This window comes from Gracilinanus agilis, chromosome 4 (assembly GCF_016433145.1).
Source record: "Gracilinanus agilis isolate LMUSP501 chromosome 4, AgileGrace, whole genome shotgun sequence".
In the NCBI taxonomy this organism is placed as follows: domain Eukaryota; kingdom Metazoa; phylum Chordata; class Mammalia; order Didelphimorphia; family Didelphidae; genus Gracilinanus; species Gracilinanus agilis.
In genome coordinates this window covers 478725222-478751333 of record NC_058133.1, presented here as the reverse complement: position 1 = coordinate 478751333, position 26112 = coordinate 478725222, and the positions used below count along the sequence as shown (strand labels likewise).

At 39.5% G+C, this 26112-nt stretch overlaps 2 protein-coding genes across 3 annotated transcripts; both read right to left on the bottom strand.

Moving 5' to 3' along the window:
* Positions 1 to 240: 240 nt before the first annotated feature.
* Positions 241 to 11176, bottom strand: LOC123247328 (C-C motif chemokine 4-like). 2 transcript variants are annotated; one of them, XM_044676192.1, is made up of 3 exons: positions 11107 to 11176; positions 751 to 865; positions 241 to 402 (listed from the first exon to the last, which is right to left on the bottom strand). In XM_044676192.1, the coding sequence occupies exons 1-3, from the start codon at positions 11174 to 11176 to the stop codon at positions 267 to 269; spliced, it is 321 nt and encodes a 106-aa protein (XP_044532127.1). In that variant the 3' UTR covers positions 241 to 266. The 2 variants fall into 2 exon arrangements, with proteins under 2 accessions (XP_044532127.1, XP_044532126.1); XM_044676191.1 differs by lacking the exon at positions 11107 to 11176 and adding an exon at positions 3918 to 4068.
* A 4900-nt stretch (positions 11177 to 16076) lies between these two features.
* Positions 16077 to 17761, bottom strand: LOC123246767 (C-C motif chemokine 3-like). Its single transcript, XM_044675559.1, has 3 exons — positions 17683 to 17761; positions 17002 to 17116; positions 16077 to 16248 (listed from the first exon to the last, which is right to left on the bottom strand). Exons 1-3 carry the CDS (start codon positions 17759 to 17761, stop codon positions 16077 to 16079), a joined length of 366 nt encoding a protein of 121 aa, XP_044531494.1.
* Positions 17762 to 26112: the final 8351 nt, after the last annotated feature.

The following is a 26112-nucleotide window of genomic DNA, read 5'->3' as shown; positions in this document are numbered from 1 at the left end:
AAAAATTGGAGTGGGAAGAGAAAACACAAGAGGGAGAAAAGGAGAGATTTAGGCTGAGATCCTCCAAATCCTTTCCACAGGAAATATTGAGCCATCTCTTCATCACTGACTGAAAGATAAGATCAGAAAAATCAGGTGAGGTAGGGCTGGGGGAGGGGGGAACATATTGGGGAAAATGGAGAGTCATGGGTAATGTAAAAACAAAACTTATCAAGAAATATTTATTTTCAAAGCCAGAGTCCTAATAAGTCCAGTACAGTTTTATTCTATTCTTCCCATGGATACATTTCAAAGTATTCATATTCCTCAGACTCTTGCTTTGGATTTAGGTAAGACATCATATCCTGGACCCAATTTTCTTCAGGGTTGGCACATAAACGCTGGCCCCTCTTGCTGATAAAGCTAAAACATGAGAACATAAACATTAAGAGTGAAGATTTTGGGACCAGGCTACTTATCTCCATTCTGTTCTCTCCCTTTCCCCTATGCCTCAACAGAGCATGAGCCCCAAGATTTTGGGGCCAACAGATAGAAGTTTGTTTAATTTTTTTTCTGGGAACCCTGGCATTCTCTCCTCTAATATCTCTCCTTCACTTAGAAGAGGCACGGAGGTGTGAGACCCAATCTTCTGTAGCCTCAGTCATCCATCCAACTTCCCTTTGGGCTGTTTCTGCCAGGTCTTTCCCATTCCTTCCCTCTTCCTCTATGCCTTCTTTTCCCTAGATGTGGTCTGTGGACTTCTTTACTCACATGACTGCTGGTTTAGAACAAATCTGGCTGGTATACTCATATTGAACCAGAAGCTTCTTGGGAATCTTTTTAGAAATATAGCCAAAGCAGCAGACAGTGGGGAAATTATGTCCATCTGTAAGGAATGGAAGAGAATAAGAACTAGGAACTCTGAATATGGGCAGCCTCACTTTATTTATCTGATCCCAGGGAGGTCAGTAAAGAATGAGATACTTTAATATTTCTTATGGGAAGGAATCTAGAGGATGTAGGTCCATTCCTCTTCCCCTGTCTTTTCCTCTACCTCTTCCTATTTCCTCCTTTTCCTTCTCTTCTCATTCAACTTATTCTGTCCCCTCTTCCTCTTTTTTTCTCTTCTTCTCTCCCAATAATCTCCTTTTTTCTTGACACAGATGCTACCCCAGGGATTGGGCTGTGTCTGGACAAGAAAGGTTTAATATGAACTACAATAGGTGTGGGATCTTACCCCCGTGGAAGAGAGGAGTCCAAGGCCTTGGGAATTTCCAGAGAGGGACCACATGTATGACACAGGATGGGAAAGCTTTGGTCAGATCCCAAGAGGCCCTAAAGAATTTGACTGAGAAATAGGAAAAACCAAGGTTCCTTCTTCTTTGTCTCTCCCTCCTGCCTAGGAGATCTTGAGTAAATTATTCAGCTCTTCTGCAGCTCCGTTCCCCAAGCTGTGAAATAAATCCTTCTGGTCTCTTTTCAGGGTTTCTATGAGGTCACTAAAGACAAGTCTGTACAATTGCTGAGTTTGAATGCCTCCTGCCAAGGCAACTCCACCTGATTTGGACCAAAAGTGTTTTTTAAAAGTAACAATCCCTTACTTTTACTAGGAGATCTCCCCACTTTGTCTTAAATACATTTCTTTGATGCCACCAGGGGAAAGATTAAGGACTGGAAGGGAATTTTAAGGTCTTCTATTTGTAAAAGCTCTCCCTTTTGCAGACAAAGAAACTGAGACTCCGATAAAGAAACTGAGGGAGAAATGATTTGCTCAAGTTAACTTAGGGAGAAAGTAACAGAGCTAGGATCTGAATGGAGGCTCTTCTCTGACCCCTAATCCAGAACTCTCCCCACAGTCCCAAGCTTCCTCTCCTTTCTTCTCCAGAATAATTTTGTATTTGCAATAGGATACAGGCTTCACCAAACCCTGAGGCTCCTCTTTGGTCCCTGCTGGGCCATCTTTCACTTCAGTTCTCCAGAGATGATGATGGTCCATGACCCTCAGCCATAGTCACCAGGAGAAGGGTCTTCTTTTGTGGGGAGGGTTGTCTGGATCTTTGAGTTAATCATGTTTAGGAGATCCTGATGTGAAGACTCCCTCCATTGATACAGTCTACCAACTGTCTCACTTTATATGTTAGAGAGATTGCTGGGGCAAAATTATGTACCCACTATTACATGGATCCTACGAGTCAGAAACAGGACTGGAACTCAGAGTTTCAGGATGGATATTGACACTGATTTAAAATTTGGAATTTCAGGAGGTGATTGGTGGATTCTTTCAATTTCTATTTTCCTTTCTTATTTAAGGATAGCAAAATAGTTTTCCCTGACAACAAATGTAGTGTCTAGATTGTTTTTTTAAATATGGCTTTCAGGCAGTCCAATGATTTGTAACCTATCTCTTCAGGTGAGTTGCTTTTCCCATGACATATTTTAGATTTTTAAAATTTTTTTTTCATTCTTCTGAATTTGTTTCATTTTTCCTGCTGTCTTATGGAGACATTAACTTCTATTTGCCCAATTTTAATTTTTAGGATGTTATTTTCTTACTTGAGGTTTTCAACACTTTCATAGAAAGTATCTCATTAAAGCCTTAGCGAACCCATGAGGTAAGTATCACAGAAATTTTAATTCCCATTTTATAAATGAGGAAATTGAAGCTCTGAAAAGTTGCTTATAGTCTCCAAAGTGGTGGGATTGGGATTCAAACTCAGGCAGAGTCTTTGATTTTGAATCCTTTGAGTTAGTCTCTATACATGAGAAAAATAGTCTCAACTAGTATGGATAAAATCTTGGGGAAAACAGAGCCTATTTTAGCCAGTTTCTCTGAATGTGCCATTCTCACGATTAGCCCAACTGTCCTTTGCTTCCAGCCAAGGGAAAGCATTTCAACCATGTCTTTACTATTCCCTTTCTTCTCTTGCTCATGATTTTTCTAGGACACATAGTAGCCAGATCCTGACACCAGGAAGGCCTTGGTCCATGTCAGAGTATCCATAGCCTATGCCCTCCCACATAGCCCAAGAATTGATTGATCCATCTCTTGAAACTCTCTTGAAAGCCAAAGATTTAGATTTAGCCATATCACTTCTGGATTTATATCCCAAAGAGATCATAAGGAAAAAGACTTGTACAAAAATATTTATAGCTGCGTTCTTTGTGGTGGCAAAAAATTAGAAAATGAGGGGGTGTCCTTCGATTAGGGAATGGCTGAACAAATTGTGGTATCTGTTGATGATGGAATACTATTGTGCTAAAAGGAATAAAGAACTGGAGGAATTCCATGTGAACTGGAAAGACCTCCAGGAATTGACGTAGAATGAAAGGAGCAGAACCAGGAGAACATTATACACAAATACTGATATACTGTGGTATATACAATCCAATGTAATGGCCTTCTCTACTAGCAGCAATGCAATGATCCAGGACAATTCTGAGGGACTTATGAGAAAGAACACTATCCATATTCAGAGGAAGAACTGTGGGAGCAGAAACGCAGAAGAAAAGCAACTGCTTGATCACATGGGTTGATACAGATACGACTGGGGCTGTAGACTCTAACGATCACCTTGGTACAAATATCAATAATATGGAAATAGGTCTTGATCAATGACACATGTAAAACCCAGTGGAATTGTTCATTTGCTATGGGAGTGGGAGGGAGAAGGGGAGGGAAAGTATATGAATCATGTAACCATGGGAAAATGTTCTTAATTAATCAATAAAAAACCCCAAAGATTTGGATTTAGAGGATAATAAAAGTATTCCTCACTTTTTCTGCAAATAGAAAGGAAGGAGTGGTTCGTACAGAAACATCTCCACTTATGAAGTAGGCCAGGAACTGTTGTCAGAAATAATTAATTGCTACAACTCCCAGTGATAGCTCCTGACTCTTTCCACACAATTCAAAAGGAAAAAAAAATAATTTTACTCACCAATTGGATGTCCAAAACAGATGCTAGATATGGAAATGAAAAAGCTGGTGAGAACAGTCAAGGAGACCATGGTCCTTGGAGATGGGAAGACAATCATTCAGAAGGAGACCCAGAGCTCTCAGGATGCCTGTTCTGACTGCTTTGATTCTCAGGCTCAGACCCTCCCTTTATGGGTAGTATAAGATTGAGAAGGAAAAAGAGTAAACAGCTTCTCAGAACAGATTTAAACTCAAGTCTTAAGAAGTGCTGATGATGGCACAATCTTCTTGAAATAGGAGAAGTGAAACTGGAATGAAAAGGAAGCAATGAACTGAGTTCTCTTCTATCCGTGTCCCACCTGCCCAATCCCCATTCTCTCTGCTTGTAGTAGAGCACAACTCAAGCCAGAAGCTCCCTTTGGCACAGGTAGTTTGGGAATGACTTACATAAAATCAATTTATTGCTCAATTGTGTACCATAAATGTTGTTACTTGTTAATCTATTCTGCCCCCCTTTATCAATGTGCAAAAAAAAAATCAAATGGTTGTTAAATCATTGTCTGGTGGGATGAATGAGAGAAATAGAGAGAGGCTGGGGAAAAGGGGGATCCTTTTCGCTCTTTATTAAAAGAAGATGAAATCTTCCCTCTCATTGGAAATTGAGAGTGGGGTCAGAGGAAAGGGCCCTTATTTAGATGCCTTAGGAGGAAAGACAAAGGAGCTGACAGACAATTCTCCTCCCCTCCCCCCAGTATCCACCTAGGAGAGAATAAACCTGGACTGGGGATATAGGACTGGGAAGCTATGTTGAATCTTTATGGATCTGGGGAGCTTCTGGCTTCTAGTTTAGAGAGTATAGATGGACAATGCCAAATCCCATTCAGGTTACTGAAGCAAAAGACTGGGAAGATGTCAATATGAGAGAAGCAACCTTTAGGCTCCATCATGTACCTGTCTTTAGTTTGTTACATTAGAGACTTCAGCAAACTTCTCCTAGGGTGAGATCTGAGATTTGATCTCTTGATCAAGCTGTGTCCCCTCTCTCCCAATGAGAGAGCTTCTTTATTTGCTATTGACTAATATCTTTTCCTCTCTCTCTTCTCCAGTTTCCACATATATACATACATATGTAAAGGCATATGTATACACACATACACACACATATATTTTGGTTATCCAACATGGATAAGTGAGTCCTTTGCTAAGTTCATTGTGGACCTAGTATTTGGGGAATCAAGCCTTGGATAGTAAACTTGAGCTTCTTCTTCCCCTTGACCCCAATTAATGAAATGGTGATCAGAAGTTAGACTGAACCCCCAAAACCACATATCCATGACTAATGATATTTAAGGGAGCAGACTGATTTCATTCTAGCCTGGAATGTCCTGTTTCTGGAGGAGACCAGACTGACCAGCTACTGTGCCCAACTTTCCTGGAGGAAACAAAGTCCACATTGGAGAAATATAGAGAGAAGATGGTAAGGATGTCTATTCTGTTTCCCTTTCAGCCATACATGATACTCCCATACTAGCTGTAGGGAACATCCCTCAGCACATAGAGGAGCAGAAGATATTTCAGGAGGAAAAGACTTCCTGTAGATAATGGAGCTTGAGTTGCATCTTGAAGGAAGGAAAGGATCCTTTGAAGAAGGGGTAAAGAGAGAGTACATTCCAAGATGGGGAATGGCTAGGGCAAAGGCACAGAAGTGGGAGAGAAAAGTTATATGTGATAAAGAGAATAAAACCCTGCCTTCAAAAAGTTTAAACTTCATTAAGAGAAATAGGGGGAAAAGATAAGTATTCAGGTAACTATGATCAAAGACCAACTGCTCTAAGGGAAATCTGAATATGGAGCTTCCCCTCATTGAATTCTTTCTCATTCTTGGCCAGTGGGTAGATTGAGAGGTTAGGATTCCCAGGGAGCCTTTAGCACAAGTACTGGCTCCTGATACATTGCTTTAAGCATCTACCAAACCAGTGCCCAGGGATGATCATATTGGTCATTCCTCCAAATGGATCTTTGCTTTGTATCTTAGGTTTGTATCTTTCAATACAACCAATTTCAGGACTCCCTAGAAGGCCAGCTCCAGGATCTCATATTATCGTTTCTTTCTCCATACTTTACATGAGTTTCCCTGAAATCCCAGCATAATTCTTATGCACACTCATATAGTTCTGGCAAGGGCGCTGATTTTTATTTTTTTTTTTTCAGAAAAATATATCGAAGTCACATATAGTTACCTACATTCTCAGATCGCTACTTGCTTAGCTACCCTCTATCAGTGACTATTGTGATAAGTAATTTAGGGAAAGAAAGTCAGGTTTGCAGCAAAGGGGAATAGAATTGGATGCACTTACGTAATCAGGGGTAAATGGAGTCTCTCTCCCACTTAACACCACTTAACACCAATGGAATAAAACTGTGCAATGAGCAAAAAGAAAATGATAAACACAGAGTAGCTTGATAAGTTCTATGTCAACCAGAACCAAGTGAAGGAAAAGACAAAACTAAACCAGGGCAACAGCACTGTGAATGGAAAAAGCACCCCTACAAAAGTGTGGAATTATAGTGATCCAAACTGGCTCCAAAGAAGACAGATGGGGAGGCTCTTACTAGAGGTGAGAGACTTGGGGTTTGGAGAATTTACCCTCTGGCTGTCTCTGTATATAGAATGGGTTTTCTGAAATGCTTTCTCCTCTTTTTGATTCTTTGTTATAAAGGAAGACTCTGGGAGGGGAGACAAGAAGGAGCCTTATATTTCCTAGTGCTCAGTCAAGTTCTTGAGTCTCTCTTGGGGTATGGCCAAAACTAATCTTGTTTCGTGTATCTGGTTTCTCTCAGGGAATGTCCAAGCCTGTCCAAATGGTGGATCTTCCATTTAAGGTGTGTATAATCCTGGGTCTGTTATGATTCACATTGAACATTCTTTACTCAGACCTTCATAGCCTCAAACCCCAGGTAGAATCTGAGGTAAGGAAAAGGAGGATTGTTGGGGCAAGAAGAGAGAAAGGAAGTAAGAGGAGAAGGAGGGAAGGCTTGGGAAAAGAAGAGAAAAAGCAAAAGGAGTGGGGAGAGATAGATGAAGTTGAATTGGGCCTAGGTCCTCCAAGTTCTTCCTCAAAAGAAATGTCCCTCTGTCCCTCATGAGATTGGACAAATGAAGTAAGACAGGGAGGGAAAGATATATTGGCATTAAGAATTGTAGATGATGTAAATGTAAGGCATATCAATAAATAATTATTTTGAAAACTATTGTTTTAATAAGTCCAAAACAGTTTTATTTTTAAAATAATTCTATTCTTCTCATGGGTAAATTTCAAAGAATTCATCTTCCTCTGACTTTTGCTGCAAGGGAATCCATGTATGACTGGACCCACTGGTTGTGGGGGTTGGCACAGATTTGGAAACCTTTCCTGGTGATGAAGCTAAAACAGAAGTAGGAAATAAAAGGTGAAAATGTCAATCCAAGACTTCTCACCCCCAAGGTGATCCTTCAGATTTCTTGCTTTCTGTGCCCATCTTCCCCATGACCATGACCTGGAGACCATAGTCTCCAGGAAGATTTTTAAACCACCCCCATCAATCTCTTTCACTGCTCCCTCTAAGACTACCTGGCTTTGCCCTCAGAGCACCTTCCTGAGTTCTCTTTCCTTATCATTTGTTTCTTTTAGAGGGAAGTCTGAGAGATAGCTGAAGAGGGAGAGATTAGATTTGGAGTCAGAGGACATGGTTTCAAATCTAAGCTTTTTTCTTATTTCTTCTTACTCTCAGTGTGTTCTTATATAAATCACTTTTCTTTCCTGGACCTCAATTTCCTCCTCCATAAAAATGTGAGGGAAGGGAGTATGAGGGCTCCTGAGGTCCTTTCCATCTTTATATCTGAGATCACAGGTGATTCTGCCTGTATCTATGCAGGATGCAACCTGCTTAGTTCTCTTCTTCTCTCCTTGGGTCAGCCAAAGCACATTATCTCTGGGCAAAACCAGTATGTATTGTTATTTTTTTTTCTTTGAGCCTTCGATTGCCATACTCTTGAATCTCTTTCCTTCCCTGAACTTAGAAGAGGCACAACATTCTGAGACCTTTCCTTTGGTAGCCTTATTCTTCTGTGGAGATCTCCAGCCTTCCTGAAAGGCTGCTTCTCAATGGCAGACCCTTCTTGCTCCTCTCCTCTTTCTCTCTTTTCCTTTAGATGTGGTCCATGTACCCATTTACTCACATGACTCCTTGCTGAGAGCACATTTCACTGGTATAAGTATAATCAACCACATATTTCTTTGGAATCTTTAACTTTGTATAGAAGATACAGCAGAGTTGCTTCTTTCTTGGTCTCTCTACACTTTCACCTGTAAGGGAAGGGGTAACATGACAACCAGGCTGCTTTATCTGATTTGTATGATCCTAGAGAGATGAGTGATAGAATAGATGGTTCTTGTATCTGAGGACCAAGGTTCATGCTTCCTCCTTTCCTTTTTCTCTTTCTACTCCAATTAATCTGTCCCCTCTTCCTCCTTTTCTCTCCTTTCCCAACAATTTCTCTTTTTATTTTTACTCAGAGGCTATCCCAGGGGATTGGGCAATGAGGATCTGGGCAGGGAAGATTCAATAAGAGTCACAAGAAGCCCAGAATATTACCATTTTGAAAAGGAGGATCCATCACCCTCTTAGATATTTCCTTAGATATTTCCTTGAGAGGGACCTGATACATGAAAGAGAAAGGGAAGGCTTTGGTCTCACCCCCAAAAGAACCTAAAGAACTTGACTGAGAAGTAGGAAAATCAGAGCTCTTTCTTTCTGTTTCTCAAGGCTAGGAGATCTTGAATAAATTATTTAGACCCTCTGAAGCACTATTCTCCAAGCTGTGAAATAAGGATGATTCTTCTGGTCTCATTTCAGAGTTGCTGTTGATGTGGGAATGATGAAAGTAGGGTCTCATCTAAAGAATTTGACAGCTCAGGCTGACTCCATAACAAGGGAACAAGCTTTATTAGAAAAGAATATGAGTACAGAGGTAGAGGGTTAGATAGTGAGGAGTAGAAGGAAGGAAGGAAAGTGGGAAGGAAGGTGAATACCCAAGGGGTATTCAGGAATGCTTTTTATCTTGATTAGTTACTAAGGGAAGGGGTCTTATGTTTGGGTTGTTGTTGCCCTATCCAAGGAACTGATTTCACTTTACCCATGGTTCACCTTGGTCTGTGTGACCCTACTCAAGTTTCACTCTATTTGTCCAGTCGTGAGAAGCAAACTGCAAGGTAAATGGGACACTAATGATGTGGGGGGATTGAGCATTGTTTGAACCTAGTCCTACGGGATTGGGAAACTGAACCACCTGTTCAAGACCTCCAACCAAGAACCTACGTTATGTCTAAAGACTGATGTGAGGAGTTTTCTCACAATTGTAAATCTAAGCAATCCATATGTCTTCCCTGAAAGGTGGTCCCATATTGATCAAGTAGTTATTACTTCCATGTTCTTTTGATTGTTTACAGCTACTTGACAGGGTTAGTGGGATACTTCAGCCCACATCATTATGAGGTCACTAAAGACAAACCTGTATGTTTCTGGGTTTGAATGCCTCCTGTCAGTGGGAAAACAGCTGCCACCTTGCCTTGGGCTAAAAGTATTTTTAAAAAGCAATAATCCTTTGATTTTCCTACCTCATCTTCATACATTTCTTTGATGCCATCAGGGGACAGATTGAGGATTGAGACTTTTAAGGTTTTCTGTCTGTAAAAGCCCTCTCTTTTATAGATTAAAAAACTGAAGTCCAGAGAGGAGAAATAACTAGGGAGGAAGGAACAGAGCCAGGATTGAATCCCAGGTTCTCTTCTGATCCCTAATCTAGCACACTTCTGATAGTCCCGAGCTGTCTATCCTTGATTCTCCAAAATAATTTTGTATTTATAACAAAGTGTAGGCTGCCCAATCCCCCAGGCTCCTCTTTGGTCCCTGATGGGTCATCTTTCACTTCAGTTTTTTAGACATGATGGTGGTCCATGACCCTTAGTCAGAGTGACCAGGAGAAGGGTCTTCTTTTGGAGAGGGGCTGTCTGGAGCTTTGAGTTTATCATGGTTGGGGATCTTTGAGTTTATTATGGTTGGGAGCTCCTCATGTGAAGACTCCCTCAACTGATTTAGTCCAGCAACTATTTTACTTGTTATGTTAGAGAGCTTGCTGGGGGCAAAATGATGTACTACTCATGGTCACATAGCTAATATAAACCAGAAACAAGACTAGAACTCAAAGCTTTAGGATGAGTATTGACACTGAAAATATGGGCTCTTTTTTCTGAGAGAGGCTTGGGATCCCAAATACAATCCATTTTGTGAATTCCATCTTTATTCAGCAGAAGGTTTCTAGGACTCTGAGTGGACTCTTCATGGTGGACTTTTGGGAAAGCATGAACAAGGGTCTTATAGAATAAGGATACATGAATGGGTGTGTATCATTGTTATTAAATAGTGTTCCCCTATCGGTGAGATCACAGATCCAGTAGAATGTAGGACAAAACACTTTCTTGAAGAGCATCTCATTTGATCCTTATCACAAATCCACGCAATAGGTATCCACAGAAATTTTTATTCCCATTTTATAGAAGAAGAAATCTAAGCTCTGAGAGGTTGCTTATAGTCACACAGTGGGGGGACTGGGATGCAAATTCATACAGAGTCTTTGATTCTAAAGCCTCTTGGTCCCTATACATGATAAAAATAGTCTCAACTAGTGAATAAAATCATGGTGAAAATAGAGTCCATTTTGGCTCATTTCTCTGACTGTGTTATTTTCAGCATCAACCCAATCATCCTAGTCTCTAGCCAAGGGAAAGCATTTCAATCAAATACCTGCTATATTCCTCCTTTCCCTATTCATAATTCTACTAGAACACAGAACACATTCTACTGGCCCCAGGAAGCTCTTGCTCCCTGATCAGAGTATCTATATATAGCCTATGCCCTCCCACATATCTTAAGAATTGACTGGTCCCTCTTGTGCCACTTTCTTGAAAGCCAAAAATTTGAATTTAGAGGATAATAGGAGAAATATTCCTCCCCCTTTCCCCAAATGGAAAGGATAGCATAGTCCCTACAGGAACATCCCTACTTATGAAGTAGACCCAGAACTCCAGAAGAATAATTAATTGCTACAGCTCTCATTGTTAGCTCTCACATTCCTGACTTCCTACAATTCAAAAGAAAAAAAAATTACTCACTATGTGGTGATCCCAAACAGATGCCAGATATGGAAAGGAAAAAGATGGTGAGGACAGTCAAGGAGACCATGGTCCTTGGAGATGGGAAGACAACCCTTTCAGGAGGAGACCCAGAGCTCTCAGGATGTCTGTTCTGACTGCCTTGACCCCAGACTCAGACTTTCTTTAAGTGCAGGAGATGACTAAGAAGGAACAGTCCTAAACAACTTCTCAAAATAGACTCAGACTTGATTCTTCAGAAATGTCAATGATGGCATGATCTTTTTGGAATAGAAGAAGTGATATTGGAATGAAAAGAAAGCAATGGACTGAATTATTTTCTATCCATCGTCCCAACTGTCCAATTCCCATCCTCCCTGCTTGTAGTGGGGCAGAACTCAAGCCAAAGAGTTCCTGCTGAGTAAGCATTTCAGGCAGCTTCCTTAAAAGAAATCTCTTGCTCAATTGTGCACCATGAATGTTATTACTCATTAATGTATTCTGCCACTTTTCATAAACAGGAAGAAAAAGAACCAAATGGTTGCTAAATCATTATCTGGTGAGATGACTGAGAGCAGCAGAATGAGAGAGACTTGAGGTCCTTTTTGCTCTTTATTAAAAGGAAGCTATAGTTGTATGAGTGGAATAAGGAGAAGGCTCCCCTGTTTGGATGCCCAAGAGGGAGATTCTAAGTGATCCAGTTGATAAAGCCGCCACTCAGGAGAGCATCCTCCATCAGGGATGAAGCTGGCATTGCAGTTACAGAGCAGATTTCAACTGGAAGGATTTTTTGCATCCAAAAACAGACCTTACCAGTTCTGGTCTTTGGCATTAGATAACTATGATGCTATGAGCTAGGCATAGGAAGCACCCCTGGGACTGTTATTTCACAAACTGCCAGGCTCAGTCTCTTTGTTATCTTTGTTTGGTTTTTTTCCCCCAACATGAGCATGTTACAGATGGAGCCCAATAGGACCTAGCTCCAAATTTCTTCTTTATACAGTAGAGGTGCTCTGCCTGCCTTATATGGTCTATGAAGGTTCCCCCACCCCCTTACACTTGGGAACATCCATAGTATTCACTTGGAAGACACTTGCATTAGATATTATCATAGTGGAAGCAATAATGGTAATAGATGAAGAATTAGAAGAATGAATGAGTCGTACAGTGGTGAGCCAGAAGAATGTAAGAATGTCAATGGCTGGTATCAGTTTTGGGGAAGAGCACAGTTTTACTGGCATAGTTCATGATTATTCTATACCAGGCAATCCCAGCTCACTTTCTGGTCACTCTCTTGCCACACTGTCTGTGCTCCCCCAGGCTTCTGTCTTCTGTCCTGGGGCCATGATTTCTTGGTTTTTGAGAGTTCAGCTCTTGCAGGCTCCAGATTCATCAGGCTGTGAACTCAGGCCATCTTCTTGCCTTGGCATTCTGCTTGTCCCCTCATGCATTTCCACCTCATGATCTAGGAACAGTAATATTTAATACTACCATTTCTGGAAAGGGTATATCAATTGCCTTCTGACTGAGGATGTATTAATAACTGTTTAACAACTGGCTGGAGTGGGGAGAGTGGGTATAAGGATGTTTAACCTTACATCTACATTAACATTTTCTCTAGCACTTTCTTAAGTATAGATAATCAAGAGAGCAAGAAAGCAAGCCCCAATTCATAGCATTTTGCTGGTTTCTTAGGTATAGATGCCGACCTGAAAATTTAACAATCAGCTTTCTAGCAGGAAATCTGGATGACTACTTGTTGGGTAGGATGTAAATGGGACTTTTTCGGACTCATGGGTTGAACTAGACATACTCTGAGGTCCCTACAACTATGCTTCTTTATATTTTCCAATTATCGAGTTCTGTGCTCCTTTAGCCAAGGTCATCATACTTTTGATATCTCAGTGGAGCCAGGATCTTAGTGATGGGGACATTCTCTGAAGCAATGAAGCCTGCAAACATTCACATTTTGGTCTGTGTCTATATCCTTCCCCAAAATCTTCAATACATGATATCCAACCAATATGGAAATACACTCAAAGAATTACAAAACTGTGTATTCCTTTTGACCCAGTAATACTGCTATTAACTTTATTTCCTAAAATGATCAAAGAAAAAGGAAAAGAGAGTCTATATTCCAAAATATTAGTAACAGCTCTCTTTGTGGTTCCAAAGAACTGAAAACTGAAGGGATGTCAGTCATCTGGAGGATGGCTAAATTAGTTGTGGTATTGGATTTTAATGGAATTCTATTGTGCCATAAGAAATGGCAAACAAGCTGATCACAAAAATACCTGGAGAGACTTAAATGAAGTGATGCAAAGTAAAATGAGCAAAACCAGGTGAACATTGTTCATAAAAACAGCAATCATCTATGATCAACTGTAAATAACTCAGCTATGATCAACAAGGCAAGGATTCAGGACCATTCCAAAGAACTCTTGATGGAAAAGGATAGCCACCACCACAGAAGGAACAGATTTCAAGCCATGATCTTATGATGATGCCAAGTTGGAGAGTAGCTGCCTGAGGAAGTTCCTTCACTGGTGATTCCCAGAACTGATTTTCAGTGCCCAAGCAAACAAGTCCATCTTCTACAATGCTTGAAAGTGTGCCATTATTGGTCACAGGCTCCAGACAATTTAGCTTCCTTTTATTAAATTTTAGATCATCTATAGGTGTCCTATTTCATTCCATGCTCAAGTCTGAGCTATGAGACTGATCTGAGTCAAGCCTGATCTTTAGCACCTGAATATAGATAAGAACAGTCAAAGGCAGAAAGTGGTCAGATGCTGAAAGAGAGATAGGAAATGTGGAACATTCCCTGTTGGATTCTCTGTCTCTGTCTCTGTCTCTGTCTCTGTCTGTCTCTGTCTCTGTCTCTCTCTGTCTCTGTCTCTGTCTCTGTCTCTCTCTCTGTCTCTCTGTCTCTCTCTCTCTGTCTCTCTCTCTCTCTCTGTCTCTCTCTCTCTCTCTCTCTCTCTCTCTCTCTCTCTCTCTCTGATGGATAAAGAGGGTAGAGAACTCCATCTAGATGCTGGTTGCTGATAAGCTGCTCTAATTTTAGGTAGTCAAGCAATCACCCTCACCAAGCTTAGGGATTGGAAAGTCAATTCAATTCAACAAATTATATTCAAAAACTCCCTAGAAGGTCCTCAGGTTGAAGCTGCTAAGTAGTATAATGAATAGAGCTCTGGGACTGGAAGCAGGAAGACTTGAGTTCAAATTCAACTCAAGACACTTACTAGCTATCTGACCTTGGACAAGCCATTTAATCTCTGTTTACTTCAGTTTCTTTCTCTGTGAAATGAGGCTAATAATAGCATCTACTTCCTAGGGTTGCTATGAGAATAAAAAGAAATAATCATTGTAAAGTACTTAGTATAGTGTCTGGCACATAGCAAGCATTATACAAATTCTTTCCTTCTCTTATCTCTTACATTTTTCCTATCTTCATTTAATCCTGACTTTTCATAAAAACCAGAATCAAACTCAAGTTTATTTTACAAACTATATATATGATGATTGGGGATGTAGACTCTAAATGATCACACTAGTGCAAATATCAATAATATGGAAATTGGTCTTGATAAATGATACATGTAAAACCCAGTGGAATTGCTCATTGGCTAAGGGACGGGGGTGAGAGGAGGGAAGGGAAAGAGCATGAATCATGGAACCATGGGAAAATATTCCAAATGAATTAAATAAATAAACTTAAATTTTTAAAAAAGAAAGAAACTAGATATATAGAGCAACTAGTTAGCACAGTGAATAGAGTGTCAGGCTTGGAGTTGCAAGGACTTGGGCTCAAATCTGCTCAGACCCTTCTTAATTGTGTGACTCTGGGCAAGTCACTTAACCCCAGTTGCCTAGCCCTTACCACTCTTCTGCTTTAGAAAGTAAGGATTATAAAAAAAATCCAGATTTCTTCTGCAAAACATTTAGCATTTGTGTAGAGTTGCTTTTTAGGGGTGTGGGGGAAAGTTGGGGGGCTCGGTGCATACCTTACTTGTTTTCCTGTTTTAGCTAAATGGCAATCTTTGGACCCAGACCTCTTTGGGGTTGGCTAAGCACTGGCTGTCTTCCTTGGAAGACAGAGTTCTAGAAACAGAAACACATCAAGGTGAGCAATTCATCCCATTCTGAGTTTTTCTTTCCTAGGAGAGCTCATAGAATTTCCTTTTTCTATACTCATCATGCTTTCAAATTTCAAGACTCTTTCTCAGCCCCTATATCTACTCTCTCTGTGATCCTTAGGGATATCCTCAGAAAATGCTCCCAACCTCATTGCATTTTCTTCTCTAACTCTTCTGCCCATTTCAGCAGGAGCAGTTTCAATTGGAAACTTAGAGGCAGCTGCAGAGAGAGGAAAAGGGCTGGATTTTAGACTCATCAATGAAGAGCTAGAAGGGATCTCAGGAACCATGTGGTCCAACACCTGCATATTCCAGACGAGGAAACTGAAACCTTTGGAAAGGGAAGAAATTTAGTCTAATAACCGTCATTTTACAAAGTGAAGACATTGAAGCAGACCTGTGACCAGGGAAAACAATCCAGTCCAGTACTTTTATTTTACATATGAGTAAATCAAGGCTCAGGAAGGTGAAGCAATTTGTTCAACGTTCCATTAGAAAAAGAAATAAAAGATAACTTCACAGTTAATCCAATGCAGCTTTATTTATTTTAAAAATACATCTTTATTCTCTTTAAGGGTTTTGGGTTAAAGAAAGCCATGGCTCATAGTAGATATTCAGGAGAAATAGTCACTTTGTCACAATATCATACAAATACTAGCACCATGAGATTAGCCATCAATGTGATGGAGAAGAGTCAGGGAAATGGAGGGTGAGAACGGCCACAAATGTCCAATAAATAACACAAGTCAACACTGGAAATAAATTATAAACATTAAATATGATCGAGTATTTTAAATTAAAGTCAGGGAACATTCCAGAAGACAGCTGGAGTCATAAAAGTTAGGGTTATCTTCATTCAGTTGTCATCGTCATGGTAGAGACACTTTCCTGGTTCTGGTTCCTTGGAGTTCCACTTGGTAAGAACTTGACTTCTTTCTTCAATGCTTCCAAGTTTTTGATATTCTTCTGGACCCATGGCTCCCTAGGGTCGGCACAGGCTTGATAGCCCTTTTTGGTGATGAATCTGTGGCACAAGAAGTAAAAAGATTAAAAATTGAGAAATTCAACTTCTGGAGAAAGAAGAGGACATTTCCATCAGATCTGGATTTATATGGCTCTCTCATACCAGAGGCAGCTCAGGCTCATTCTCCTTTTTGCGGGGCTCATTCTTACAACCCATATCTATTTTTTGGTGCAGTGGTTCCCACAGTATAATGCAGGGAACCCTTAGAAGTCCCTAAGTCCCTTTCAAAATTTTCATAAAAATACTAAGATACTTAAAGTTTCTAGTATGGTAAAAATAGACAAATATAAATAATTAATCTTTGGGGTCCCCAATAATTTTTAGGAATGTGAAGTGGTTCTAAGATAAAAAAAAACTGGAGAACTATTGCTCCATGAAACTTTGGTCTCTCCTTTTTGTTTTCTTCTCCCTCTCCCTCATCCTCTAATGACAATAGCTTCAAACTGTCCCTCTATCTATAACATCCCAAGATAGAAGCCATGAATCTCTTTTTAAAATTTTCTATTTCTCCCTTATGCTCAACTAGAGCACCAGCCCCAATGCCTCAGAATCATGGGGCAAGTGGAAGTTTTTTTTTTTTTTTTTCCAGGAGCCCTGGCTGAATTTCTCCTCATTTTATTTTAGCTGCAAACTACTTTTTTCATGCTTAGACACGAAGGAATTTTTTTCTCCCCACACACACACCCTGGAAGCCTCTGCCCACACAACCCTTGCCTCTCTTCCCCAAACATGGTCATTAGCACCATTACTCACATGATGGCTGACTTGGAGCATTTGCTACTGGTCTCATAAAAATCCACCAAAAATGCTGGAGGGATCCTCCGGGAGGTATAAGAGAAGCAGCAGGCACTGGGAGTGTCAGCCCCAACTGTAAGGGAAGAAACACCGTGAGGTCTACATCATTCTGTAGCAGAATAAGTGGGGATAGAATGACTTAACACTTCTGGGCTCAGAGAGATAGATGTGGAAAGAGCAGAGAAGATTGGGAATGACAGGGGGCATCTTTCCTTTTCCTTCTTTCTCGTGAGTGGTACTCTGGCATAGTGAACGGAGCTTTGCTTTGACTCCAACCTCAGAAACTTGTGAACTTTATGTCTCTGGGCAAGTTACTTAACTCATTCTGAAACTTACTTTTCTAATCTGTTAAATGGGTATCATAACAATAATAACTCCTTCCTAGGGTTATGGTGAGGACCCAATCCTGTGTCTGAGGAGTTACTAGGAGATTCCCCATTTTGGAGAGAGAAGCATATTGAAGAATGGTCCAAGCCATTTCAAAACCCTGGGTGGGTTTCAAGCTATACTTTCACATAATAATTTCGGTCCACAAGTCATAGATGTGGTACTCCAGTCTCTGTCTCCTCAAAATCATCTCTCCTCCTGATTAGAAATAGGGGAATGGTTTTAAAAAAGGAGAAGGGAAAACAGACTGACCTGATAAAAATGAAGAGACCTGAGAGCAGAAGGCAATGGCCATGATGAGGACAGAGAGGACAGCCACAGAACTTTTCATGATGTTGGTGAAGAGAAGGAGTTTCAGGCAGGTGATAAACCCTTCAGTTGGGAGAGTCTTGTGAGTTCTGAGTTCCCTGGCTCCCTCTGTGCCCTGCTCTGTGCCCAGCTTCTTTTTATAGTGGATAGGAGAGGTGAGGGGAGATTGGAACATGGAAATTTTCTTAGTAAGGTTGATGTCATGATGCCACTTACACAACCAAGGGGCACCCTATGTGCCCACGTGGCTCCAAATATCTAAGAATAGCAATACCCTCAGCTACTCATTCGGTTTTTGAAGTTTCAAAAGAACTAGGGTGATGGGGAAAGAGTTGTGGAGGGAGGAGGTAGAAGGGGGAAATGAGCTTTTCTAATAAGTCATGGAGAAGGGTGTCAGGCGGTCACTATTAATAGTCAGTTCCTCCTCCTGAGAGTAGAGCTATATATGGACTGTCCGGTTGCAGTTTCCTTTCTAAGGAATTAGAATTTTTGATGTCCCATGTGATGGTTCTGACCACAATATGGGGATACCCCAGAGTCTTGGGACCAAATAAGCAACATTAATTTCCCCACCTGAGAGAGAGAAAGAGAGAGAACTAAAATAGGGAAAGTGAAGATTGGGGGTGGAGGAATAAGGGAAAGGGAGATGGAAAAATCTAGGTCAAGATTTTAATCTTCCTTAGAAGAGGGATGGGGAGGGGGTAGCTAGATGGCTCAGTGGATCAAGAGCAAGGCATAGAGACAGGGGTCCTGGGTTCAAATCTGACCTCAGACATTTCCTAGCTATGAGATCCTGGGCAAGTGACTTAACCTCCATTGCTTCGCCCTTACCTCTTTTCTATCTTGGAACCAATACACAGCATTGATTGGAAGATGGAAGACAAAAGTTAAATAGAAAAAAAAAAAGAATAGGGATAAGGACTGGCCTTAGGATTTTTTTTTTTTGTATAAAGAATTCCTGGGTGAGGAAACTGCCTCTGTTAATGCAGGTCACCATCTTCTCAGCCATTGATAGTTTTAGAGAGTTGCTAAGTGACTTGCCTAGAGTCAAGCTAGGATGTGTGAGAGACGACTTCAAGTCAGGACAACCTGGTTTTGAAGTCTGACCTAGTGTACCTTCTCTCCGTGTAAAATAAAGCAAAACAAATACAATAAAACAAAACAAAATAAATGACAGCCCTGAGTACTTGAACTTGCCCCAGGATAATCAATCCCAGATGTGTTTGGACCATCAACTTTAACAGCCTAACATGCCAACCAATTGCAATGACGTTCAATCATAAATTTATTCAATAAACATTTGTGTTGATATTATTCTACAGACTAAGAAGTACTTTTTGGACCAGCCCTATGATATCCCTGGTGTGCAGGACTCCTAAGTAATGAAACTCATTCTACCATCTCAGAAGAGTAGCTACTCTGCATTTTATAGTCTTGTGGGATTGCCTAGATCACTGAGAAGTTAAGGTACTTGTACCCCCAGGCTATGTTAGAGAAATGCAAATTAGGCAACTTTGAGGGTCCTCTTCTCACCCATCAGACTGGCGAAGATGATACAAAAGGCAAATTACAAATGTTGGAGGGGCTGTAGGAAAATAGACACACTAAGTATTGTGAGTTGGTCTAGCCATTCTGGAAAGCAATTCCGAACTATGGCCAAAAGGTCAATAAAATGTTTATACTCTTTGACTAGCTACGCCATTATTAGGATTATACCTGAAAGATACTAAAGAAAGAGGAAGAGGATCAAAATGTACAAAAATATTTATAGCAATTCTTTTCATAATAACAAACATGTTCTTTTCTCCCAGAAGGAATATCCTCCTAATGGCGAATTACTAAAAAAAATTAAGGCATGTGAATATAATGGAATATTATTATGCCATAGGGAATGGGAATATAATTTCAGAGGAACCTGAAAAGACCTCTATGAATTGATGCAAAGCAAAGTGAGCAATTCATACAGTGACAATAATATCATAGAGAAAAATAACTTTGAAAGACTTTCAAACTCTGGTCAACGCCAGTGATAAACTTCAAGACTAGAAGCCTGCAGATAAAATGTGACTCTCACCTCCTGTCAGAGAGGTGATAAATTTAATAATGGTCAAATGTGTCAGAAGACTATGTATATTTATGATGAAAATTTTATTTCATGGCCTTTTTTGGGTTCAGTTAGGAGGCATTAGGAGGGACAGATTATAAAAGTATGCACAAATTTAAAAATACACTAATTTAAAAAATAAAAAAAAGGAGAAGGTCTGAGTAACTTTTATAGGTAACAAAAAAGGATCCGAGAAATAGGAAGAAACTAAAGATGGAAGGTTAGAGTGGAAGGAAGACTGGGGTTAGGTAGGTACCAAAAGAAATTTAATTCCAACTTAAGCATTATGATTTTCTTTCCAATTTTGGTCATTTCATCTAAATGGTTTTTGTCTCTCTTTGGAGAAGACATCATATCCTGGGATATCCCCTCCATTTTTCTTCCCTATTGATAGCTCAAGTCCATGCCAAAACTCTCAGCCAAACATCAGAATGGAACCTGAGTCTCCCTCAGTCTTACTGGAAATACTGATCACCAATTACTCCTCCTGACTCACTTTTTAGGGTCACCCCCATCTTACTCGTGATTCATATTCTGAGAGGTGCCATGAATGAATTGAGGAAGACAAAAAAAAAAGGAAATGGAAAATGCTTCATCACGATTCAGAAAATAGTGAGGGGGGTTCATTGTAGTCTGTGGGAAGAAGGGTTTGGGGTCTAAGAGGAAGGATTTAATTGCTAAATTCTTTATATTTTCCTCAACCCTTCTTCCTTTTTTTTTAAGCCCTTACCTTATAATCAATACTGCATATTGGTTCCAAGGCAAAAGAGTGGTAAAGGCTAGGCAATGGGGAATTAAGTGACTTGCCCAGGGTCACACAGCTTGGAAGTATCTGAGGCCAGCTTTGAACCTAGGACCTCCCATCTCTAGATCTGGCTCTCAACCCACTGAGCAGCCCAGCTGACCCCAGTCCTTATTCTTTTTGACCTTTGTATAGCTTTTAACATTATTGATCACCAGCTCCTCCTGGCATGAATATTGGCTTGTTGCCTCCTTTGGCTTCTCTAACCTTGTTCTACCCTGAATTTTCTGCCTCTCTGACCACCCTTCCTTAGCCTCTTATTTCTTCATCTTCTTCTTACTTCCAAGGCTCTCATTGTAAACTCTACTCTCTTCCTTTTTTATATTTTTGATGCCTTAGCACTCATCAGATCCAACTTTCTCATTTTACAGGGGAGGAAACTGAGGTCCAGAGAAGATAAATGATTTGCCTAAGGTCACCTGGGCATTGAGTAGCAGGATCAAGAATTGCTAATACCATGTTAGGGTCTTAGAAATACCATTGTGCTCTGAGACTGATATAACCCTCACCTTTGTTTGGTAAAAGGACCTCCTACTCAAAACCTAGCAGACAGCCAAGTGATAAAATATTCCTAGGCTCTAGCATCCCTAACTCAACCTGAAAAGTCAGATCCTTTCAGTCCAATTCTATACCATAAATTTTATGTGGCTATGAGTTGTTGGATGATGTACTAGGAAGTAGAGATACAACAAAGAGCTTACACTCTTCTAGGAACCACACATTTTATAGAGGAAAGAGAACTGGATTTGACATGAAAGTACCTGAGTTTGAACTCTGCTTTTGCCACCTTCCAGAGTAATTACCCCCTCTCTGGTCTTCCTTTTCCTCATGGATAAAACAAAGGGGACTAGCCTAAAAGGTCCTTCTGTGCTTGGTCCTATAGGTTAGATCCTCAACTGATGAACTACTTCACAATCAGTTCCCTGGACCCCTTCCCCTGGAGCCCACCTGAGTTATTGTCAGAGGCTTTTGCTACATGACTCTGGGTAATTTTTGTACTTTTGTTTTTCCCATTTATGAGATGGGGCTAGAAAGCTTTAGATTAGAGGGTAAATGACCTAGATTTTCATTACAAGTCTATTCATGAATCCAATATGTGACCTTGCTCGATTTCTGTCACATTTTGTTGTCTTAGTTTTCTAACTTGATGCAGTGTTACCTGCTATCACATTACAACACAGAATTGCTATAAGGACCAATTGTTTGGAAAAGTATAAAGTTTTATTAGAGATCCAAGTTCTGCTTTTATCATTGACCAACAATATGATATTGGGCAAGTTACCCAATCTTTTTCTTTTGCCTAACCTCAGAAACCTTTAGTTCTAATTGCCCAGCTCTTGCTTCTCTTCTATCTTAGAATTAACTAAGGGGGCAGCTGGGTGGCTCAATGGATAGAGAGCCAGGCTTAAAGATGGAAGGTCCTGGGCTCAACTCTGGCCTCAGATACTTCCTATCTGTGTGACCCTGGGAAAGTCACTTAACCCTTACTGACCAACCTTGGAACCAATTCTCAGTATTGATTCTAAGATAGAAGGTAAGGTTTTTAATTAATTAATTAATTAATTTTAAAAGAATTGATTCTAAGACAGAAGGTAAAGGTTTTAAAAAAGTTATTCTGTGTGTGGTAGGGAGTGAGAGTGTATCTATGTGAACTTGGGAAAGTAATTTAATGTCTCTGATCCTTAGTTTCCTCATCCACAAAATGAAAGAGTAGGATGAAATGACTTTTGAAGTCCTATAGAACTCTAAATCTATGATGCCATGAATAAATATTTTTAATTGTAAAGAGCTTTACAAATGGTGGATGTTGTACTTATTATTATTAATTTTTATTATTTGTTGATTTTGTTGTGGTTCATTTTCTCCTACACTATATGCCTCACTGGATTATTGTAAGGATGATAAAAACACCCATGGCAAATGTGAAAGTACCTGGTAAGTAAGATCAAAGGGCAGTATTGGAATATATAGCCTCCAGGGTCCCTTCTGGGTTTTAAAGTATAATGACCTTATACTAAAGAAGTCACATTTCTAAGGAATTTAAAGTCTACAGTTTGATTTCCTCACAACAATTCCAAGATGAAGACCTAAAGGAAGGTGGTGGTTGTGTGCTCAGAGAGGAGACAGTGAAAAAGATATTATGAAAAATGTAGCAAATGATCAGATATGGTGAATGAAAAGTTGAGGATGACTCTACCTTTGAGAACTTTGGTGACTAGAAAGATGATACTTTTGACAAAAGTAAGGAGTTGGTCTGGAAGAGGAAAGATAATGGATTCTGTTTTGAATATGTTGAGTTTAAGATATCTATTAGATATTTGAGTAAAGAGGTCTGACACACAGTGGCAGAAGTCAAGTTCTAGCCTAGTTCCTCTGACTCCCAATCTGGTGCTTCTTCTTCATCAAGATGGTTTCCAAATCCATCACTTTTAATGTTTTATGATCTTGGGCAAATTCATTCTCCTTTCTATAATGTAGAGCCATAAAATGGGGATAGTGAGCTCTAGACTGGATATCCAGATGTGTAAAATGGAAAGGAGTTGGAGGAAATGGAAATGATTATCTTAGAACTTTAGTTGCATTGTAGTAGATTGGTCTGGGACTGGGTAATCATGTTCCTTTACTTTCTTCTCCTATGTAATAACAGCAACAACACCAATACCAAGCATGACTGACATTCACAAAGTGATCTAAAGTTTGCAAAGAACTTTCATTACTTAGATTATCTCATTTGAACCTCAGAACCCACTGAGGGACTTGCCAGGGCTTATTATTATCCCTATTTTATATACTTATTATCCCTATTATACCTTAGGTACAGAGACATTAAGTGACTTTCATAGATACATCCAGTTAGTATCAGTGGCAGGATATGAATCTTAGTCTAAGTTCAGCCTTTAACCACTACCTCTGATTGAGGGGAAAAGGGCAGGAAATCCACCAAATTTGGCCAGCCTTGCTATTTTAATTTTTGACTGAAACTCAAGGATAAAAACAGAAGTCATCTCTTGCTTCCTGGTGCTGAGTGGGAATCTTAGCCTGAGGCTGTTTTCTTTCTCCCAGCATGGAACAGGAGAATGAGATGAGATCTTTCCTTCTATGTAGGACTACTCCTGGTCCTAGAGTCAGAAAGAACCAAGTTCCCTCCAGTCCAGATTTGACTAAGATGCCTCTGTGGCATTGTTCTAGGGTTTAATCTCGAGTTCTCTGACTTTGTAAGAACACTCTGTGGTTACAGTTTGTTTTGGGTCCTCCCCTCTACCCCCAACCCAAGATCTATGTTCCAGGTGCCTCAATTTTGGCATCAGGACATTGAGGCAGAGAAAGAGAGACAAAGAGACACAGACAGTGACAGAGAGAGACAGAGAGAAAGAGGCAGAAAGGGAGAAAGAGACAACTTTAGACTCTCAGCTCATAGTTCAAAACAATAACATGAAAAGCTAGGATTTTGCAATTTAAATCACTGGCCTCATGGAAATGTTTTCTATATTCTATATTGTATTATATATATATATGTATATATATAGTATGAAAATTGTCATCACCCCTGCCCCACTTATACTTTTAAAAAATTCTCTTTTTTGTTATACATTTTACACAATCAATAAACATGAATGTTTCATTATATAAAGAACAGAAAAGATGATGGAATATGAAACTGAATTTCCACTATATTTTTCTTCTTAAAATGCATGTTAAACTATCATAAATGTATCGAATTGCCATCTTGTTTCCCCTCTTTAATTTTTTTCTTTTCTTTTTGCCTCATTTCTCCATACACCAATTCTCATTCCTCCTCCAAAAGAAGTCTTCTCTTGTAACCAAAAGGCAGAGTTAAGCACCTTGGCTTGTCTAAAAATGCATATTTCTTCTCACTCTTCTATTCTATCACTTCTCTGCCTAATCATGGNCATGGAAATGTTTTCTATATTATATATTGTAATATATATATATGTATATATATAGTATGAAAATTGTCATCACCCCTGCCCCACTTATACTTTTAAAAAATTCTCTTTTTTGTTATACATTTTACACAATCAATAAACATGAATGTTTCATTATATAAAGAACAGAAAAGATGATGGAATATGAAACTGAATTTCCACTATATTTTTCTTCTTAAAATGCATGTTAAACTATCACAAATGTATCGAATTGCCATCTTGTTTCCCCTCTTTAATTTTTTTCTTTTCTTTTTGCCTCATTTCTCCATACACCAATTCTCATTCCTCCTCCAAAAGAAGTCTTCTCTTGTAACTAAAAGGCAGAGTTAAGCACCTTGGCTTGTCTAAAAATGCATATTTCTTCTCACTCTTCTATTCTATCACTTCTCTGCCTAATCATGGATAACATGCATCATCATTTTTCTGATAACATGCTTGGCAATTGCATTGGCCAGTGTTCTTAAGTCTCTCAAGGTCCCTCTACCCTTTTACATGACTGTAGCCATTGTATGCATTTTTTCCTTCTGCTTTTGTTGACTTCACTCTGGATCAGAAGCAATTAAATGTAGTAATACAATATACAATAAACCCAAGGAAACCAGATGGAGACTCAGTAAAAACTTCTGGGAAAGCAATAGAGCAGTCTGGCATAAATGGAGTGTAAATGAACATTTCACATTATAGACCATAACAATAGCTAGTATTTATATAGTATTTTAAGGTTTGCAAAGCACTTTATATCATTTGATCATCAAACAACAGTGGGAGATAGGTGCTATTATTATCCTCATTTTACAGATCAGGAAACTAAGGCAAAGAAAGATCAAGCGATTTGCTCAGTGATTTTACTCAGCTAATAAGTGTCTGAGGCAAGATTTGAATGCAAGTTTCCCTGACTCCAAGTTCAATGCTCCATCCACTGAATCACTTAGATACCTCAAATCTCAAATGGTTGCATATTGTAATGAAAAAGGTCATATCATAAACAAATTAAAGGAAAGAGAAGGAGATATTTATCACAACTAGAAATGGAGGGGAGAAAATTCTTAATTAAACAAGGAGGAGAGATTATTACAAGGAATGAAAAGGACAGCATTGATTATTAATAGTTAAAATATTAAAAATGAAACTGTTAACTGGGAAGGAAGGAATCTTTGCAGTAAATATTTTTTGGTAAAGATCTCACATCTAAGATCTATAGGGAATTGATTCAAATATATAACAAGAGCTATTTCTTAATAGATAAATGATCAAAGGATATAATAGACAGTTCTCAAAAAGAAGAAAAGGAAGTCATGGACAACCACATAGAAAAAATGGTCCAATCAGTGTGAATTTAATATAAATTGTACTCCCTTATTCAGTTTGAAAAAACCATTCTAGATTGATATCAGCGCCACCCTTTGACTGGTTACACATGGAAACTATGCAGGATGTCAGAAATCTCATGACTCCAAGTGCTTGTGTGAATAAAAGGGACTGGCGGAAGTCCTTATGAGATGGGTGACATGTCTGGAAGT

Bases quoted from the DNA above. Each gene is read 5' to 3' on its own strand.
- LOC123247328 (XM_044676191.1), bottom strand. From the start codon at position 4,014: ATGATTGTCTTCCCATCTCCAAGGACCATGGTCTCCTTGACTGTTCTC. The intron at 866-3,917 runs GTGAGTAAAATT...CATTCCTTACAG, and splicing joins CTGTTTTGGACATCCAATTG to ATGGACATAATTTCCCCACT. The intron at 403-750 runs GTGAGTAAAGAA...CTCATGTTTTAG, and splicing joins TGTTCTAAACCAGCAGTCAT to CTTTATCAGCAAGAGGGGCC.
- LOC123246767 (XM_044675559.1), bottom strand. From the start codon at position 17,761: ATGAAAAGTTCTGTGGCTGTCCTCTCTGTCCTCATCATGGCCATTGCC. The intron at 17,117-17,682 runs GTCAGTCTGTTT...CTTCCCTTACAG, and splicing joins GGTCTCTTCATTTTTATCAG to TTGGGGCTGACACTCCCAGT. The intron at 16,249-17,001 runs GTGAGTAATGGT...CTTGTGCCACAG, and splicing joins TGCTCCAAGTCAGCCATCAT to ATTCATCACCAAAAAGGGCT.